This window comes from Rattus rattus, chromosome 8 (genome assembly GCF_011064425.1).
Source record: "Rattus rattus isolate New Zealand chromosome 8, Rrattus_CSIRO_v1, whole genome shotgun sequence".
Taxonomy (NCBI): Eukaryota; Metazoa; Chordata; class Mammalia; order Rodentia; family Muridae; genus Rattus; species Rattus rattus.
Window position 1 is genome coordinate 39447723 of NC_046161.1, and position 21153 is coordinate 39468875.

General features: G+C 42.5%; 2 protein-coding genes across 4 annotated transcripts in view; both read right to left on the reverse strand.

Annotated features, from left to right (window-relative positions):
- Positions 1-1346: 1346 nt before the first annotated feature.
- Atp5mg (ATP synthase membrane subunit g) lies at positions 1347-8089 on the reverse strand. Its single transcript, XM_032909900.1, has 3 exons — positions 7956-8089; positions 2868-3028; positions 1347-1585 (listed from the first exon to the last, which is right to left on the reverse strand). The coding sequence occupies exons 1-3, from the start codon at positions 8005-8007 to the stop codon at positions 1487-1489; spliced, it is 312 nt and encodes a 103-aa protein (XP_032765791.1). The 5' UTR covers positions 8008-8089; the 3' UTR covers positions 1347-1486.
- A 2784-nt stretch (positions 8090-10873) lies between these two features.
- Positions 10874-21153, reverse strand: part of Ube4a (ubiquitination factor E4A) — a 42369-nt gene continuing 32089 nt past the window's right edge. For 2 of the 3 annotated variants that reach the window (XM_032911447.1, XM_032911450.1), the window contains 4 exons: positions 19833-20013; positions 18795-18942; positions 17175-17332; positions 10874-13685 (listed from right to left, as the gene is read on the reverse strand). In XM_032911447.1, the coding sequence (XP_032767338.1) occupies positions 13559-13685; positions 17175-17332; positions 18795-18942; positions 19833-20013 (614 nt within the window). In that variant the 3' untranslated portion in view covers positions 10874-13558. The remainder of the gene's footprint in view (positions 13686-17174; positions 17333-18794; positions 18943-19832; positions 20014-21153) is intronic. The other variant, XM_032911449.1, reaches the window with a different exon arrangement.

The following is a 21153-nucleotide window of genomic DNA, read 5'->3' on the forward strand; positions in this document are numbered from 1 at the left end:
TCATAGAAGTATCCCTACAGTCCTGTGCTATGCAACTTACATGACAGAGTATGTACAGATACAGCATGACTTAGTTTGGATCACTTGTGCTCATTTGAACATTACTTTATATTTTACAAGAGAACAGTCTCCATAAAGACCTTGCGCATATCTAGAAGAGCTGTACTGTTTCTTCATTAAGGTATAGAAGCTGTGTTCCAATTGTGGGACTAAAAGGACAAAATTAAACACTATTACTGAAGGAACAATACTGTACCACAGGCTTATGACTTTAAGAACAGGTTAGAATAAGACCCCTGAGCCAACCAGAGACTGCAGGGTCTGCAGCCACGGCAACACTGGATCAGCACCTCTTCTAACATCCTCATGAACCGCTCCACAAGACAAACTGATACTAATCACTGTTTATTTCAGCCCATAATACACTACTTAGACCCTTGGATGACACCACTGGAAATGTTATCTACTGGATCTTGCAAAACTACAAAACCAGATTAATAATATATCCCAGTTAGACTATTCTTTGAAGAAAGACAGGATCTGTCTATATAGTCCTGGCTGTACTGGAACTGAATATGCAGACCAGAATGGTGTTGAATTCAGAGACCTTCATGAACACTAGGATGAGAGGTTCCTGTCACAGACTGTCCAGTTACACGGGTCTTTTACCGTGCCCTACTGTCAAAGACGTTATAATCGTATAGCTAAGCATACTACCCTCTTCCTTCTTGATGCAAATATTCAATCTGAGGACTATATCAACATTTTAAAGAATATTGTTTATGAGACAATGCCTCACATAGCCCAAGCTGGCCTTACACTCCTGTCCCTCCCCCATATTTCCTTGTGAGACAAAGTCCCATTATACATTCAGGTTGGTCTTGAGCTCCTTGACTCAAGTGATCTTACATCAGTCTTTTCTGTTGTTGGGCATATGCACTACACCTGTTTAAAGTTTCAGCCTCTTTCTCTTTAGAGATAAGAGCTTCATTGTTTAACTATTACTGGCCTGAAACTGTGTAGTCCATGCAAGTTAGCTTTAAATCTGAAGTGAGCCTCCCAACTACTAGGATTACAGATTTTTTTTTGGTAGGTGGGAGAGACAAAAGTTTCTCTGTGTAGCTCTGGCTGTCCTGAACTTGCTCTGTTGACTAGGCTGGCCTCGAACTCAGAGATCACCAACCTCTACTTCCTGGTGTGCACCACCACCACCATTAAATTTTAAATTAAAATTTTAACCATCATACGTCCATGTACTATGTATATTCACAAGTTTTTCCTAATTGCAGGTTAAACAAACATACACTTAAACCTGTATCAGGGTAACAAAGCCAAAGACGACTAACTTACTATCAGGAAATACTGTCACTGTGCAGTACTTGACAGAGGAAACACTGCCACTGCACAGCTAGCATTTTATTCAGATAGCAGTCTCATTACACATGGTTCAAGATAAGAACTCAAATCAGAAGTTAAAGATTGGTCTTCAAACATTATAGCCAACAATGCCACGTTTGCCTATGATCTCTCCGATATAAAACCACATCCACACCTCAGTGGCCACCAAACCATTCAGCACAGCTTCCTGGAAAAGAAAAAGCACAAATTTTAAGGTACTTTAAAAAACAAACAAAAACCCAACACATATTTGAAACTGTTCTCAGGATTAACAGAGAATGTAAGGATGATATTAAAATCACAGAACAGTTTTAGCCAAAGCTAGGAATTACTGATATTCAATGTCCAACTTCTGAGAGCCTTGAACTTTCAATTTTGTGAGGCAAACGAGCCTGAGCTTATAAACTGTTTCAAAGAGATCTTTAAAGGCCCGAACTGGCTTAACCCTTTCATTATTATTTTACGAGACACTTTATGGGTCCTAAAACAACCCACATCCTGGAAGTGGCTCACACATTAGACAGGGCATTCACAGGAAGGCTTCTCTCTGAACAGAGACTTTGGAATAAGATGAAGGACTCTGTCTTCCTCCTTCTTTCACTATCATTTGGATTAATTTTTTCCAAGTACTCAGTATCTATTTTATGTTCCTGACAATAAACAAAAAAAAAAGAAAAAAAAACAAAAACAAAAAACAAAACAAAAAAAAAAAAAAAAAAGCAAACCACACATAGTTCTAGAAAGCATTGCTTCATTCAAATGCAAACTTAGAATTACAAAGTCAAGTTGGGGAAAAAAATCCTTCTATAAACAAACTGGACCTTTTTACTATTATTAATAACATTTTTGGAGGTCATTTTCCTCCTTCAGGTGGACCGGGGGGTATTGAAGTCTCCTGACTGTCACCCTCCCCCAGGCAAAGGCTCTGATCACAGCAGTTACTAGACATCGGTGTACTTAAAGTCAAGTTCCATGGGCTGGAAAGATGGCTTAGTGACTAAGAGCACTGACTGCTCTTCCAGAGGTCTTGAGTTCAAATCCCAGCAACCACACGGTGGCTCACAACCATCTGTAATAAGATCTGATGCCCTCTTCTGGTGTCTGAAATACAGTGAACTTATATATAATAAATAAATCTTAAAAAGAAAACAAAGCCCAAAAACTATATCAGCATGTTATAATATAGTAGATGGCATTAGAAAGGAGAATGAGGTTCCCAGTAACTCGGGACGCTCACCTTTTTGCTCTATAATCACAACTAGACCAAGACAAAAAACGGCTGGATTACTTCTATCCAGATGACAAAATGAGAAAAGAAAATGTCTTTCCTTGGCAGTCAAAAAAGAGACAATCTCTCATGTTGGAGTTTGCCTTACTGGAAAATACATATATTAATCAAAAGAACTGGAAATATCCCCAGGGAAGACACTTTTCAATCACAAGCATACTTTTTCATTTAGCAGAATTACCTTAACTGTGAGGTGTTTGAAGTTACCAGTTTGGGCATTGTGAATTATATTTTTCATGCTCTGAATAGCTGTAGGGATTTCACCAAGGGTTGGGGGAACCAGCTCAACCCTGGCATAGTGCCAAAATGTGGCCAATCGAGGCTTCGAGTAAGTCACGGCAGCTGCAAAACAAAACAAAACAAAACAAAAAATCCAGGGTGAACTCACTACAGATGGAAAGAAGCAGATGTGTGGGCTGGACACAAATATTTATTCATGTATCACATCCACTCACTGCTTGGACTGAATGTGCACCCAGTGTCAAAGTCAGAGTTGCTGCTCCCTGGTAACAAGAAGCTTTGAAGATGCAGGACACCTGTGTCACAGGGACACTCCGCCAGGCAGGAAGCGCTGAGCAGTTAATGTCAGACGCACTCACTAGTGGCCAGCTAGTGCTGTATTCATCTTTGAATGGCAAATCAAATGGTGTAAAGTTACTCAGAGCTAGGCTTGCAAGGACAAAAGCCTATGTTCCTTTGTAGAAACACCAGATTTTGAAGAGAGGAGGTTCAGAAGGGGAGAAGCTATGTAGAATGAATAGTATTAATAATAAGATTGAGGCTCATCACAATATTGGCCACAAGTCCAGAGGAAATTATACCCATTAGTATCCATTCATTTTTGGTATCCTTAGTGATATGGGCTGGCTTAAATCTCTCTTACCAGAGTAGAGCTGCTCCCCTTTCAAACGGTGCACTCAATAAAAATAAAATTTACATGTATTGGTAAGAAGAACCAAAACTAGAATCTGTGCTGGGTGGTGGTGGCTCACACCTTTAATCTAATCCCAGTACTGAGGAGGCAGAGGAAGGCAGAGCTCTGTGAGTTCAAGGCCAGTCTGGTCAACCAGTGAGTTCCTGGACAGATAAGGCTACACAGAAAAACCCTATCTTGGAAAACAAAACAAACAAACCCCTAGAATTAAGCTGAAATTCCTTGATGTAGTCACTATTTTGAATCAATGAATTTAGCAGAAGATATAGTAACAAAAGCAACACAGGGTCTCGGGATGTAGCTCAGCGGTAGTGCATGTACAAGATCTTGGACTGAAGTTATAGCAGACAGTGACGGTGATAGAAACGCATACAGAAACAGATGTATGGTGAGGCAGCAGGAATCTGATGCTGCTGGATTAGGATTATATGTACATAGAGGGGCACAAAACAGTCATTCACTCACTTTTTTTTTCTAAACAGGTTTTCTCTGTAACCCTGGCTGTCCTGGAACTCATTCTGTAGATCAGGCTGGCCTCAAATTTACAGAGATCTACCTGCCACTACCGACGTCACTCAGCTACTTATTTATTCATTTTAAAAGATTTTTTGGGGGGGGGGCGCTAGAGAGATGGCTCAGTGGTTAAGAGCACTGACAATTCTTTCAGAGGTCCTGAGTTCAATTTTCAGCAACCACATGGTGGCTCACAACCATCTGTAATGGGATCTGATGCCCTCTTCTGGTGTGTTTGAAACAGAAACAGTGTTCTCACATACATAAAATAAATAAATCTTAAAAACCAAAAAAGATTCATTTTATTTTGTGTGTGTTTTGCCTGTATGTATGCTTATGTATGTGTGTAGTGCTCAAAGCTGACAGCAGAGGGCACCAGATCCCTTGGAACTGGAATTGTGGTTGTGAGCCACCACATTGCTGCTGAGAACTGAATTTAGGTCCTAAGCAAGAGCTCTTAACTACTGACCCATCTCTTCAGCCCTAGAGACAAATATCTATGTATACAGACTAACGTGCAATTATAGGTATGTCTGATACCTGCTGAGCTGGCTAGTTTTGTGTCAACTTAACAAAAGCTAGAGTCATTTGGTAAGAAGGAACCTTAACTGGTTGAGTAGTGGTGGTGTCACCTTTAATCCCAGTGCCCAGGAGGCAGAGGCAGGTAGGCATATCTCTAAGTTCGAGGCCAGCCTGGTCTACAGAGTGATTCCGGTATAGCCAAGGCTACACAGATAAACTCTGTTTCAAAAACAAAACCCCACAAAACCCCCAAAAACCAACCAACCAACCAAAACCAAAAAAAAAAAAAAAAAAAAGAACCTCAACTGAGAAAATGCCCCTACCAGTTTGGCCTGTGGGGCGTTTTCCTGGTGACTGGTGTGAGAGCATCCAATTCACTTAGGGTGGTGCCACTCCTGGGCTAGTGGTCCTAGGTGCTATAAAGAAGCAGGCTGAACAAGCCACAGGGAGCAAGCCAGCAAATAACACTCGACTCTAGGTTCTTGCCCTGATTTCCCTGGATGATGAATTTCAAGCTGTAAAAATGAAATAAACCCTTTCCTCCCCAAGTTGCCTTTGGTCATGGTGATTTGTTGTTGTTGTTTTAAAGATTTTATTTATTTTATATACGTGAGTGCACCATCACTGTCCTCAAACACACGAGAATGGGATCCCATTACAGATGGTTGTGAGCCACCATGTGGTTGCTGGGATTTGAACTCAGGACCTCTGAAAGAGCTATCAGTGCTCCTAACCACTGAGCCATCTCTCTAGCCCAGTCATGGTGTTTTATTACAGCAAAAGAAACTAAACTCAGACATCTGTCCACTGAGAGAACTTTGAAATGGACTGTAGCAGCAAGGAACAAACCCAGAACCTAGAGGGTAATCTGTGAATTCCATTGTTTAATAAAAGGACCCAGGGCTCCTTGGAGAAATGGCCAAGGCCAAGGCTAAGCAGAGAAAATAAAGAGATGACTTATCATGTAGAACCAAAAACTAAGAAGGCATGTCAAAGGGGGCCAATTAAAAAAAAACCAAAAACCTACAGGCTGCCAAGGCTGGCACAATCTCAGCAATAAATAACGAGATAGAACTAGATACAAGAAGTATGAAATAAACTTAAAAGAGCCTGTGCAATCTACAATTGAAACAACAAACAAGAGAGAGAGGGAGAGGGAGAGAGAAATGGACTAGAAACAGATCTTCCTCACAGAATCCCACTTAATTCATGTAGAAAATGGACTTACCCGCCACTCTAACAGAAAGCCCTCTTGCTCTGGTTACTCGCTTGTAAAGAATGGCTATAGACACATAAGGCCTGTCACTAACAGGATGTCATTGTGATGTTTTCTGAGGGGTAGTGAATGAAGATAGGAGGTGGATTTGCTGAGAATTCCAGGAGAGGGAGGTGTACACATGAAAATGACTAAAACTGTTACATAAATGTATGAAACCGCCAAAAAAGGGCAGGTGCAGAGTGCAAGCAGTAGCCTCACAGCGGAAGACTGCCCGCCACATCAGATCAGCAGATGGGCATGCAGACCATCAGGGCTATCCGTCTCGGGTATCTAAGCAGACATCTCCAAGTGGCCAAATCATGAAAGCAAATATCAGATATAAGAAAGGGAAACAGACACACAAGACAACTAGTTGTAAGGTAATACCCTAGAATGAATACAGACTCATAGGATATGAATGGAAAAGCTGTGAAACCCACATAAAATTTAGAGTTTAGTTAAGAAAAAAACAAAACAAAACAGAAAAACCAGACTTTGACCTTTCTGGGGGAAGTATGATAATAAAGTTACTGACTTCTTCCTTCAAGCAACATTCCTAAGGAACTGAGAGATCCAGTTAGCAGTCAGTATCAAATACTTTTTACATTCACATTTAATACACCAGCCTATGCTGCAGAGCAAAAATCTACTTAACGTTCTGTTTTCTCAGAGCCCTCATTTTTCAGTACTTCTAGAACAAGTTATCTTATAATTACAACAGTGGAAAGGGTTTGGGTTTATGTTTCATGACCAAAGTTTACCTTGGCAATGTCTTTTGTTATTTTGTATTTTATCAATAAAACCAGTTTTAAATTCCTGAATACAAGCTACCTAAAAGATGCAAAAGTCATACAGCTGGGAAAATATCCCTATGAAATACTAAAGTTAGCACCTCAAACCATCAAAGTCCAAATGTCAAAGCCTTTTGGTTGCATTGGTGTGAAAACTGTAGCACTTGCTGCAGAACACCTAATGATTTTACTATGCAAATTCTTTGCAAAACAGTTGTTGGCAGCCTAGGGTTCCGAGGGAAGGAATCCAGTATTTATAGACTCTGGCACTTTAAGGGTTTCAATAGCTCACTATTGTCTGGCTGGTGATGAAGGGGAGAGAAAAATGAATTACTAAATATCCAAGCACAGCAAAACAGGTTCGAAAGCTCAAAATTACAAGTTTTTAAAATTCCACCTTCTAGGGCTGGAGAGATTAAGAACACTGGCTGCTCTTCCAGAGGTCCTGAGTTCAATTCCCAGAATCCACATGGTGGCTCACAACCATCTGTAACGGGGATCCGATACCCTCTTCTGGTGTGTCTGAAGACAGCTACAGTGTACTCACATTTAGAAATCTGACCTTCAACCGCTTTATAATACAGTAAAGAAGGAAATGTAAACTTAATCTCCTGCTTCAGAGATAACAATAATTTCTGCTACTCAGAAGAGAACTGTATCGATTGAATATACTGCTCAGGCTTGTAACGATTCAGTGTTTATCTGAGAGATCTCTGTCTACCAGTATTTTCAAACAAAACAAGCCCACGAATGCCAAGCCATCGTTCTGAAGACGACTGCTGACAGGCATCGTTTTCTATGCTGACTGGGGTGAGGATATTCATCCCCACGCTCCAAATTCCCTTCGTCGGACTCAGCATTCTCTAGCATCTGACCAGGATGGTAAGCAAACATAACTTTCATTTAAAATTTCTGATGACTTTCTAACAACTTCACTGAGACCCAGATCAGCTATAAGGTCTGATGTGTGACCTCTCCCCTGTTACCGTCGTCCTCCCCTTCCTAGATCTCCCGGCACCGTAATGGGGCGTCATGGCGTTCGCGGCGGAGTGAGGCCGGGCAAAAATCACACGACCACACTTAACAGGCCCGGTTAGGGCCCAACAGCTTGTGCGCCCTAGGCAGCCAGGGACAGGCCAGGCGAGGCTGGGGCTTTGCAGTTGCCTCCTGGAGGCCCTCCCGACGCCCGCGGGCCCCTTGGTGCCGCAGCACACTCCTTCCCCTCACGATTCTCTCCCGCGCTGCGCTCACCGGCCACCATCGACGGTGCCTTGTCCGCGAGGTTACGGATGAAGTTGGCCATGGTCTAAGGTGGAAGGTTCGTCTCCCCGAACCACCGGCTGAATGTCACCCCCGTAAGGACCCGCGGAAGGACCCCTTCCTCACTTCTAAGGTCAGGCTGCCCCCTCTATGCCTGTTCAAAATATATAGGTATTGCTTCCGTGTTTGTGGCATCTCATTAGTCAGATTACTTTGTTCAGCACAAGTAAAAACGTAGATATAAATAAAATGAGGCAGGATAACACGTGGAGAATAACGAGATTCCTCAGGAACCAGGCATAACTTGGGACAGCTATTCACGGTGGGCCGGAAGATCGTTGAAGTGGGGAAATGCGCATGCGTCATTGATTTTCTTTGCTTCATCGCCACATTAGCTTGCGGCAGTTTCGTAGCTTTTCAGAAAGCATGGATATCGAGGCTGGAATGCTTCACAAGATGCTTGTGGGTCGATATGTTCGTCTTAAAGGCATAGCAGGGCCAAGGTCAAATAAGAACTTTAAGGGGCCACATAGGCCTTACATTTATGTGAGTCACCCAATCAACGACTTCTTTTTTGTTTTTGTTTTTTCCATTTTTTCGGAGCTGGGGACTGAACCCAGGGCCTTGCGCTTGCTAGGCAAGCGCTCTACCACTGAGCTAAATCCCCAACCCCAACGACTTCTTTATTTGACTTCATAATTCCGTTTTCCTCCGCAGCCAGCATCAGAATTGGGATCCAACCCGGCTTTTGGGGATTTAGCTCAGTGGTAGAGCGCTTACCTAGGAAGCGCAAGGCCCTGGGTTCGGTCCCCAGCTCCGAAAAAAATAACCAAAAAAAAAAAAAAAAAAAAAAAAAAAAAAAAGGGTTGGGGATTTAGCTCAGTGGTAGAGCGCTTGCCTAGGAAGCGCAAGGCCCTGGTTCGGTCCCCAGCTCGAAAAAAAGAACCAAAAAAAAAAAAAAAAAAAAAAAAAGACAAGCCACTAGGAGCTGTGCGGACAAGAGGAATGAAGTCGTGTGTTTTGAGGGTGTGCACTGTGCCAGGCATTTGTAATTCAGTGGAAACATGCTTTGGGTATTGTCCCCTTAGAGACTAAGATTCCTAAATAGTCATACAAAGAGTATCAGTTGCAAGAAAAATATAGAAAGGAACATAAGAATAGGCCTAGTGCTGATCTGAGAAAACGTGGAGATCCTTGATGTGTAAGAAAACATACAAACTCCAAGGGCTTGTAACTTTGACATTATGTTTTCTTTTTCTTTTCTTTTTTTCTTTTTCTTTTTCTTTTCTTTCTTTCTTCCTTCCTTCCTTCCTTCCTTCCTTCCTTCCTTCCTTCCTTTCTTTCTTTCTTTTTTTTTTGGAGCTGGGGACCGAACCCAAGGCCTTGTGCTTGCTAGGCAAGCGCTCTACCACTGAGCTAAATCCCCAACCCCAACTTTGACATTATGAATGAAATCCACCACCACCAAAACCGAAAACCCCAAAACTATGTAGGAAACTATTTGATGAGAACGCGTTCTGGAAAAAACCCCAAACTTTATAAGTAAAACTGATGGGATGGTTAAGTAGCAAGAAAAATTAGAAGTGGGATCAAGGAGTCAGAAGCATTTCAATGTGGGAAAGACAAGCTGCCTTAGACAGTGATGTCAAATTAAAGCACGAAAGACAAACTGGGTGATGAAACCCATTATAACCGCATACAGAAAAGCCTCAGGACTGGAAGTTATAGGCCAGTCTTGGACTAGGGTAAGACTATGCATTTGGGGGAAAGATAGGCCAGCTAAGTATCAGCACGAACATCTGTGACATTAACTAGAAAAGGTTTCAAAACCTTAGAAACCAGATTGCATCAATGAAGAAATACGGAAGCAAAAGAATGTCAGACAACCCAAGAGGAAGGTGGAACTCAGGAGAAACTGAACAGTTAAGGACAGGGAGACAGCAAAGAAGGTAGAGGAGTTTGTTTGGGAATGGTGGGACCTCTTCCTTAAATGGGGTGAAGGGAGAAAAGTTTCCAAGTGAGGAATCTGACAAATGCCACCTGAGTGAAAAGGAAATGGGAGACAGAGAACTTGGGGTGAGCAAGGCTACATTTCAGAGTGTCTGAAGGTCACAGAGAAGAGCGCTGGGCAGTGGTGGAACCCACAGGCTTGTGGGCTGTCCAGTTGCCTGTAGTTTAGGTACTGGAGAGTAATGGTTAAATTAACCTAAGCTGAGATTCTGCATGTCATAGATATGGAAACGGAATAAGGACATGGTGGTAAAGTATTAAAAAGTCTATTATTTAGATTGGGAAGTGAAGCCATAAAGGAGCTAATTAGAATAAATAAGCACTCCTTGAGACTTGTCTTCTGAGGACAGCCTCAGGGTGCCTCCCTAAAGCAACGGTTCTCCACTTTCCCAATGCTGCCACCCTTTAATACAGTTTCTCATGTTGTGGTGACCCCATCCACGAAACTATCTTTTGTTGCTACTTCATAACTATAACTTCGCTGTTGTTATGAACTGTAAATATCTGTGTTTTTCAATGGTCTTAGGTGACCTACAGGTAGAGAACCACTGCTCTAAAGGTCTGTGGTGAGGCCAGTTAGGGTCAGCCAGGTCATACACATTTGCTAGTATCTTGCCTTTGAGAAAGTAGCAAAACCCACTAGGTTTTCAGAGGGGCTTCTGAAACTGTCACTATTTCTTTTTGTGGTAGTGGATTTAGCAATGTGTATGCTAAGCAAACTCTACCAAATTTTCCTTTGAAATGTCTTGATAAGATGCCTGGACTGGCTTTGAACTCACTTGGTAGCCTTGCCTGGCCTCACCCTCCAATCCTCCTATCATTAGTAGTGGGGATTACAGGCAGACACCATACCAGGTTGCCACTCGCTTTCAGTACTGTAAATAAAGGGATAACAAGGGTGGTAAGTCAGCTGCTCATTTATTAAATACAAGTTTTGAGCAAACTCCCCCCAGGCAAGTCTGACAAAAAGTAACCTTCCTGGAATGTTTCAAATACAGTTGTCGATCGAGTTGATTTCAGTCCAACCTTTTTGCTGTTTTGTTCTTCCTTTTCTGCTCTAGGTTCTTCCCCATTTAGCAGTTAGAACATGTGCACTATTTCCTCACATGCCAACGATGTGGCATCAGTCTGGCTTGTCATGGTACCCAGTGGGCTTTGCCCAATGGCTGCTTAGCAACCAGAACCAAATAAAGTAATGAAGCTTTTGTAGAGTGGCGTGCTGAGCAGCAACTGGCACCTTCGCCTGTTCTGTCAGGCTACTTCTCAAGTGGCCCTCCATTTTCACACACCCACAGAAAGCTATATTAAACAAACAACTGCTTGAACTCTAAATGATTTTCCAAGTTTAGTATTAGCCTCTTGGTGAGTTATGAGCTGACTGAAGTTTTCACTTTCCTTTTGTCCTCCAGCAAAGTCATCACGTAAAACTTGGTATGTCAGGAAGTCTTAACAGATTTACAGCTGCGGCCGAGTTCCAGACAAGACACCCTTTGACCTTTGCACATGCACATATGTGTCTTATTGTACCAGGATGGGAGTCCTTAGAGTTTCTTTTTCTGGATGTCTTTAAATTAGTTCACAGAAAGAAGGCACAGAGGACACTTGGTTTCCTCACCAACAGTGGCCTTAAGCTACACACTTGCTTTTGTCATTAAAGGTATTCAGCAGCCTCAGTGGTGTCACAGCCATTCATAGAAAAGTATCAGAAGAGCTTAAAAAACAAAACAAAACACAAACTTGCCAAAGAGGCTTACAGTCTGAAGGTTCAGTTCAGTTCAGAATACAGACAGAGACAAGAGACAGCTCAGAGCTCATCCGCCAGAAAGCTGCTGGGAACAGCTGTCTTCTGGAGGGTCTGTACCTATTTTCCTCCAGTTTTCACTTGTAAAACTGGGCTTTCCCTCATTTTCAAATAAGAGTGTAAAAGCATCCTCCCACATTAGCTTTGGAAAAGTTCAGAGCAGCGGGTAGAAGCTTATTTCATATGCAGTTCATTGCCAGAGAGGGAAAGGAGACTACTACAGACAGGAAATGAAGTTCACCTAAGAAAAGAAATCCTGTCAACATATACCTAAAGGCCCAGGGGCACACTGAATCAGCCTTAACCTTTTGGCATTTACAGATATGCCTGAGGCGTCCCTGTTTACAACAGGTAACATTCTTTAATAGCCAGAGTGAGGTGCTCTCTCTAATCACAAGTTTTCCAGTTGATAACAAGAAAAAAACACACAAAGGACTGCTATTGCAACTGTGTTGGAACTGAAACACTGCTTTCGTATGTTCTTTTGGAACAGTAATGTTCTGTAAAAGAAGCTACAGCCACATTTTCTTGTCCTTTACACCTCGGGGCTGAGATTGATATGATATAAAAACATCCCACAAAGGACTGAGCCCCTTACAGCAAAACAGTTGGAGAAGTGGGGCAGAACCACTTTTAACTACCCAGAGATAAGTAGATTTTTAAAATGGCTTGGGGGCAAGATTTTGCTTCAATCTCTATTAATTGATAAACTAAGGCTAGGTGAGAAGCAGCTCTTAGAAGCCAGGTCACAGCCCAAACACTAGCTATGTACATCGTATAGTCTTCGGGTTTTACCTGACTAGAACAAGTAAGTGAGAAAACACTGCCACACACTATATAAATCTTACTCGGGAAGACATGATATAATGTGGCACTCAATTAAATGAGACCAATAAAAAAAGGACACAGTATCTGTGTGTTTAACACATACATATACTGCATTAAGTGTCCTAAAATGACATTTTCATATAGATACAATATTTATTGCGTATTTTACCCAGGCCTAGTCCTTGAAGCACAAAAGAGAAAAGGGCCCCACGGCTTATTTATCCTCTTACTGGAAGTTCCATATAACACTGTCACTCACTGAAAGATCCTACAGCTACTTTTTTGATGGTGAGATCCTCATAGGAGTGTCTGTGATGGTATCATTAAGTGACAAGATAATACAAACGTTGTATAAGATTACCTCATCCATCAGCCAGAAAATCTATACACACACTAAGGTATTTGCATTTATGTGGAAAGCGACTCTGCAATATTACAGAGCTATAGTAAGGCCAGGTGCTTGAGCCCAGACCCTATGGGTAGTAAATACCCAGGACAGTAGGGGCTTGGATGTCATCAGCTGGCACTGAAGGACTGACATCATAGACTTAAAAGCAGTGCTCACTAAAAAAATGTCTGAACCGTCCTTGGGAAGGGAAAGAATAAAATGGCAGGACATTTTTGTTGTTGGACTTAATATAATTTAGGGTAGAAAAGGAAGTAAGAAGTATAGGAAAACCGAGGCTGAAAATTAGTGATGATTTATAAAGAAGCTGTGAGGAGAATTTCCTGTGAGCCAGGGAAACAACAAGGTCTTAAAAATCGTAATTATCATAATTTGCACAAGAACAATTTTCTAATTTAAACAACAAAGAATGAAATACCGCCACCCCCCCCAAAAAAAAAACCAACAAAACCGAACAAAGAAAAGGGAGAGGATCAGAGGCAGAAAGAGAGAAAGCACAAGCAACTGTCTACACCCTGGGGCATGTTCACGGTGCAGAGTTCACAGTGTTTATTCAAGCTGCTCCTTTTGTTGCTTCCTCTCTGCAAGCCACCGTTGAATTTTTTCTTTCAGTTCTGTGTTTGGCCGGATCTGGTCCATGGTAAGGGGACTACGATTAAAAGGATCTGTTTGGTCACTAGGACAAGAGAAGAATGAAAAGTGAGTTACTTCTGAAAGTTCTAAGACCCTAAGACGGAGTAGAGCATCTGAGCATCCCATTTGCCCTGTGGCTCAAGACATGGTGCATTGTAACTGCGACTCTGGGGTGAGAAAGAAGGAAATGAACAGGATGTGATGTGAGAGTCTTCTTCACTCACTCTGTCTCTACCTCATAATAAACCTTATTCAACTGCATTCAGATTTTTGTTTTGTTTTTGTTGTATTTTTCTTTCAGTGTTCACACAATGTTTCTCCGGGTAGCTTTGAACTCTGAGATCCACCTGCCTTCACCTCCCAACTGCTGGGATTAAAGGTGTGTGCCACCACCTTCCCAGTGCCATTCAGATATTGATCCTAGTGGTTTTGGGGTGGGAGAGATAGGCCAGAAGTAAGAGTATTGAATGCTCTTCTTGATAACCTGGATTCAATTTCTAGTACCTAAATGGAGTTTCATACCCATCTCTAACTCTAGTTACAGGGGGGGGCAATGTCTTTTTCTAACCTCTGTGAGCATTAGGCTCACATGGTACACCTCCACACATATAGACAAAACACTCATATCCATAAGTAAGATAAATCTTAAACATTTTTTTTTTTAAATAGATTTATTCACTTATTATATATGAGTACACTGTAGCTATCTTCAGTCACACCAGAAGAGGGCATCGGATCTTTTTACAGATGGTTGTGAGCCACCATGTGGTTGCTGGGAATTGAACTCAGGACCTCTGGAAGAGCAGTCGGTGCTCTTAACCGCTGAGCCATCTCTCCAGCCCTTAAACATTTTTTTAAATGCTATCTTTGTCATCAACCTTTAGATTTCTCTAAATCAGAAATCCTAGACACTTGTGTTATCATAACTCACCATCTGTAGGGGTTTCCTTCTTTTGAAATGGGGTTTTGTTATGCTTCAAATTGGCTTCAAATTCCTAGACACCAATAACCTCCCTGTGTAAATCTTCCATGTAGTTGGCACTGCAGATGAATGTCACCAAAAGGTTCACTGCTTGTAATTTTAGTGACAGATTACTAGGCCACTATAAACTGTTAAGAGATAAGGCCTTGTAATTGACTTTTGATTAAATTAGCTGATTGCTATGCAAGTAAATGCTGATGATGGTTCAGTGCTGAGAGAACTGATCAATAGCACAGTGCTGGCTCAGCATGTACAAGGTCCTGGGTTTGATTCCAAGCTCTACAAAAAAACAAAGGTGGGACCAGCAATACAGCCCTGTGTGTAATGATGTTTGCTGCCAAGGCTGAAGATCTGAATTTGATCCCCAGGACCCACGAGGTTGGAAAACTAACTCCTACAAGTTGCTTTACATCCACACTTGCGAATGCCACACTCACATGCACATTTGCTCACTTGTGAGTGAGTGTGTGTGTGTGTGTGTGTGTGTGTGTGTGTGTTACAGCAAAACCAACAAAGAAAGACCAAGACTGGCTGTGATATAGCTTAGGTGGCAGAGTGTAGGGGAATTTTAATCCAGCAACAGGGCTCTGGCAAGGGATCTCATCCAAAGCCCTTCTAGGTCTGTGTGATCTGGCTGGAAAACAGACACTCCTTTAATCCCAGGAGATTGAGGCATGCAGACATCTGAGTCAGTCAGCTGGGAGTCAGTGCAGTGCAGCAGAGGCAGTTGGAGCTGGAGAGTAAGAATGAGCCAGAGTATTAGAGCATATTGCCAGAGTTAGTGTGAGGCCAAGCAGATCTAGTCAGTGAGAAGCTGAGAGAAGCCAGATTGAATCAGTCAGCTTGGAGAGGACTTTGGGCCAGGACAGCTGAGTTGAACCAGCCAGCCAGAGTTCAGAAAGAGCTAGAAAAAGCGAGTTATTTTTTTTTCTTCCCTGCAGTGAGCCTCTGAAATGACAATTTCCTCAGGCAAATAAAAGATTATAGCAGAGTGCTTGTCTAGCACGCACATAGCCCTAAGTTGGATCCCCAGTACCACATAAACCAGGCATGGTGGTGCATGTCTGTGATTTCAGCACTTAGGAGGGGGAGACAGGATGATCAAACGCTGAGTCCTCCTCAGCTACACAGCAAGTTCAAGCCTGGGCTACATGAGACCCTGATTCCAAACAGATCATGATATACTTTAAAGACTGACTGACAGGATTGAGAGCACCAGGCTTCTCATAGACATCACAGAACAGCATTGTATAGTGAAAGTGTAAGAATACCAAAGGAAATAGAAAATACATTTTTAAATATTAAAAAAATCCTTAAATTTCAATCAACTTATGTATATTTTAAATAGGCACCATGGTCTTAATACTCCTTTATATCTTTTTTTTTAAAGAGAAGTAAGGGGGCGAGTCAAGCAGTGGTGTCACCTGCTATAGTCTAGCACTTGCTTGGTAAGCAGGAGGATCATGAGTTCAAGGTCATTCCAGCTACAGAGTGAATTTAAGGACAGCCTGGGCTGCATGACCTCCTGTCTTTAAGAAAGGGGGAGAGGCTAGGTTGGGTGCAGTGGTGTTTACCTGTGGTCCTAAGTCATTAGGACGTACTGCTGAAGTAGGAAGACTGCTGAGTTTACGAGCCTGAGCCAGCCTGTGTAACACAGCATGACCCTGCCTCAAGAATAAAAAGTAACAAAGCTGGGGGCCGCAAAGTTGGGTTAGCAGTTGGGAGGACATGCTGCTCTTGTAGAGGACCTAGGTTTGGTTCCCAACATGTCACATGGTGACACAACCATCCATAGCTCCAACTGCAGGGGATCCCACATCTTCTGGCATACATACATGTACCCAAATACTCAAACGCATTAAAAAACAATCAACTGACTGTAGGGAGCTGCAGTAAAAAACTCCAGTTACCAGCGTCCCTTCCTCAAGCTGCAGACTACTCTTCCAAAAGTGAAGGTAAGGGTTGCTTGGTCACTGACGAGCTTCCACTAATCTTTGCCTTCCTGTCTTTTCTCTGGACATCTGCAGGGTGACTGTCCAAACAGCACGCAGCTTGGTGAGTTTATGTTACACAAACTACCATACCCAAATACAAATACAGTAACTGAAGGGAGTGTAAAATCTGAGCTAATTCCTCCTCCCCCAGCTCAAGCCCATTTTTGATATTTTTACAATAAAAATAATTTCAGGTCAGAGCATCATATTTCAGGTTGAGATATTTTATAATGTGGGTACAATTTCTTTTGTTTTTTGAGATAGGGTCTTATTATGTAGCTCTGGCTATCTATAACTTGCTATGTAGATGACAAGAGTTTCAAAGTTATGGCAATCCTCCTGCCTCTGTCTTCCAAGTGCAATTCCAGGCTCCTGTCACCATGCCTAGCTAAGATTACTTAAGGAAGAAGTAAGAGCTATTCCTTTTAAAGTCATAAACAGGTGATAGCAAAATGCTACACCAATGAGTCTGCTGTATGGGAACCCACTGTGCAGAGAGCAAACATATGAAGCTAACACGGCTGCGCTCCTGAGGCAGCTCTGTGGGCGGGCATACCTGAGTAAATGCCTGGCGATGGTGGATCTGTCCACAGTGACTCTGGAAGACGGAAGCACCACAGGGTCAGACATCAGTGTGCTCATGATGGGGTCCAGGAACTCATCGCAGGCATCTGCATATGTCTCCTCCTCTTGTTGTTGGAGGTCTGCAAGAGACTGAGGAGACCACAGCTGGTTTCTAAAGTGAGCTCACAGTGCAGCCCTCAGACTGCTTAGTAACTGCTGCACCTTAATTGTGGTCATCAATAACCCTCCATCCGCAGTGACGCAGACAGAGCTCAGCTGCTGGGAATCATAGCTGACGGGGATGTTTTTAAACATTCTCGTGTGAATGCTGGCATTTGCAAGAGGAGTGGGTGGGAGGGCTGGAGTTGAATAATCACTAAGCCACTCACACAGTCTGTGCTTGAAAGCAGTTCCTGGTATAAGCAGGTTCAGAGATTTTAAAGTGCTCTGACATCTGACGCTGGTAAATACTTCCTTGTGGCTTTCTTTGGCAAAGCCCAGATCAATGAAAAAGGAAATTCAGCTGCGTGGTAATGACGTACAGTGTTAACCAGCACTTGGGAGTCAGAGGCAGGCCGATCTCGGAGGTCAAGGCCATCCTGTTCTACAGAGTGAGTTCCAAGACAGCCAGTGCTACACAGAGAATCCTGTAAGAGGAAACTCACTGTAAAGAAGGTGTCAGCCTTTTTTTGCTTTGGTGTGATTCTTTTTGGAGCCGGTTTCTTTGTGTAGCCCTGGCAGTCCTGGAACTCAAGAGATCTTCCTGCCTCTGTCTCCTAAGGGCTGGGATTAAAAACACGCATCACTACTACCCAGAGAGGAAGGTTTTCTTTTAGACGTCGGAGCCATGTGTTTTCCCTCTCCTCCACTCCTAATGGAGCTCTGCCATTGTCCAACTGGGGGATAAGCTGAGCACAACAGAGCATTTTAATCGCTAAATGCATCTCAGTATAAACCAACCATCAGAAGAAATGTAGGGGACAGAGCAAAGCCATAGAACCAGGGTCTGCAAACTACTCACCCTTGCTCGGTTTTTACTTATTTTGAGTTAGGAACTTGTTGTGTTGCCTAAGCTATCCTTGAACTTGGACTCCTCTTGCCTCAGCTGGGTGAGTGCCAGGCTATCACCAAGCCTTGCCCTTCCTCTGCATTTTATTCCAAAAAGTTCTTTTGCATTAACACTAGGTTTTCAAATCTTTCTTAACACTGGGACAGAAAAGTTAGTCTAAAGAAAGACTTCACAAATGCACATTCTTTTCACCTGATAGAAACATCTTCAATTTCTGCTCTTATTCTTCTGGGGCAGGAAAACATTTAGTAAGATGGCTGCTCCAGGGGGCTGGGGATTTAGCTCAGTGGTAGAGTGCTTGCCTAGTAAGCGCAAGGCCCTGGGTTCGGGTCCCAGCTCCGAAAAAAAAAAAAAAAAAAAAAAAAAGAAAAGATGGCTGCTCCAGTCAGTGACTGACTAGGAGGAAGTATCTGTTTCTACTGCCTCTAGGCATTAGAAAGGTGCCCCTTTTCTCCTGGAAACAGGGCAGAAGCAGCCGAGTTGAAATGGCAGTCTGGAGTTTCTTACTGACTATCTGAGGAAACAAGCTGTCCTCTTCCTCACCTTGATTCTCTCTGCCAAGTTACTGAAAGCCACGATCATATTCCCGGGCTTATTGATTTTCTTCAGGACTCGGACTGTCTGTGCAAAGAGAGTAGGGGAATAGGAACGTCCGTCCTTGGGCACAGTGGCACAGAAATTCTCCTCATCCCTGAAAGGTCAGCATTAGAAAGAAACAGCATTAGAGCACAGGTCAGTGTGGAGAGAGCAGATGGGCTATAGACAATCATCCCAGCACTTCCAAGCCACCAGAGCTCTACTGAACTAGAAAGGCATTTTATCTTGTGTGTATGTGTATCTCTCTGTGTGTGGTATGTATGTATACATGCATGCATAAGGATATCTATGTATGAGGGTGTCTTCCTCAGTTACACGCCAGACTGGTTTTGAGACGTGGTCTCTCACTGATCTAGAACTCACCAGTTTTGTTAGGGTGAATGACTAGTACACTCCAGGAGTCTTTCTGGATTTTGCTGTCCCAGTACTGGGTTACAGTGCATGCTCCTACGTGCAGCTCTTTAGGTAGGTCCTAGGGATCTGAACTCAGACCCTCCTGTCTGTGTGCCAAGCTTTTACTGACTGAGCCATTTCCCTGGCTTCACATCCAACTTTCTTTCTTCATCTTATGTTGGTTTTTTGTTTGTTTGTGTTTTGAGACAGGGTTTCTCTGTGTAGCTCTGGCTATCCTGGAGCTGATTCTGTAGATCTGGCTAGCATTAAACTCAGAGGTCCACATTCCTTTGGACTCCCAAGTACTGGGATTACAGGCATACACCACCACATTAATTTTCTGTACTATAAAGTATTCCATAGCCATAAAAATATTTTCACCAACAGTAGTATAACCAATAATGTTTATCTTTGTACAGATCAAGGCAGAACAGACCAGTTAAAATCTCCCATTTCAAACTATAAAGGGGTCCTTGTCTATCAGCAAGAGATGAGCCTGCCTCCCCCACTATTTTCACACAATAGCTCACCAGCCACTCTGCTATCAAAATATTAGCATCCCCAAGGCTTGCTCACGCCAATCTCAAATACCCAAGATTTAAGTAGATAGTGCAGATGTCTGATACAAGCTGCTGAGGTTTGAAATCAAATTCGCTGAAGTCCTTGACTTTGAGAGCACCCATCTTGGGGCCAACCAGGTGCTGCAGGAAGTAGTTGAGCATGGAGATGATGCGCTCGGCCAGGAACGGGTGCACGAACAGTGACTTGATCTCTGGAGAAAAGCCAAAGTCTTAAAACTCAACACAGCCATAATTTTCTCCTTACATTTAAATTTATTCAAGACCTTTGAGGATTTTTAATTACATAATACGTTTTCAGTGAAAAAATATAGACAAACAAAAATCAAAACCAAATAAACAAAAGGAAAGAAAAGCTACTACCCAGACATGAACACTGTTAAAATATTTAAAACTACATTTTTGTGTGCACCTGCATGTGTTACAGCAAGTGTGTGTGGGTCAGAGGACAACTCGTGGGAGCTGGTGCTCCCAGGGATCAAACCGAGGTTGTCAGACTTGGTGGCACAGGCCTTTACCCATGGCTCCCACATCTGTCCTATATTTGAGACTTCATTTTCATTCCCTTATCCTTTCTCTTCTACTTTCTATCTCTTTTTTTTTCCTGTTCCACTTCAATGACAGTGTTCCTTGAATTTACTTTTTTAACCCTTTCACTAAATATTTAAAGTTACATTTTTAATATTTAAAATGTCTTTTCTGTCATTTGTGGCTTTTGTTCTTGGTTTGTGGCCACCTTATTCTTCTCTGATTTCTTTGTACTGATAAAGTTTTTAAAAGAGCTTTAAAAGTTGATTTCTGCATTTCTCATTAGATGGTTTCCTTTCACTCCTGCTCTCTGGCTGCTCTATCACACACACGTGCACACACACACACACACACACACACACACACACACACACACACACAATCTTACAGTATAGATTTTACAAATACAGCACCCTTTAGTTCTGAGTGCGTTTCAGGCACATGTGGCAAGTGGTTACTAAAGGGCAGTGATGCTCTGATGAGAGTGGAGATAAATGTTGTTTTGAAATCTACTTCATTTAGCCAGGATGGAGATAGTTTTCAGATTAATGTGTAAGAGAGAAACACGGATGATGTGCAGTATCTATGGCAGCACACACACAGAGGCTTTTGGGTGGTAGGGATTGAATCAGGGCTCTGCACATGCTTTGCATGTGCCTCACTAAGCTACACTCCCAGCTCCTTCAGGAGAGCAGCGTATAGTTTCTGACATGTCAATAATGAGCGCCATCATCCTTTTTGAAGTTTCTCTGATGTGTTTCAGTCTCAGGTGTAGAAGTTACAATCACCAGAGTCTAATTTTCTTT

What these genes read in the sequence shown, in the direction of transcription:
- Atp5mg (XM_032909900.1), bottom strand. Translation starts at nt 8,007, where the DNA reads ATGGCCAACTTCATCCGTAACCTCGCGGACAAGGCACCGTCGATGGTG. An exon ending in GGCACCGTCGATGGTGGCCG is followed by an intron (nt 3,029 to 7,955) that starts GTGAGCGCAGCG and finishes TTTGTTTTGCAG; the next exon opens with CTGCCGTGACTTACTCGAAG. An exon ending in TCAAACACCTCACAGTTAAG is followed by an intron (nt 1,586 to 2,867) that starts GTAATTCTGCTA and finishes TTTCTTTTCCAG; the next exon opens with GAAGCTGTGCTGAATGGTTT.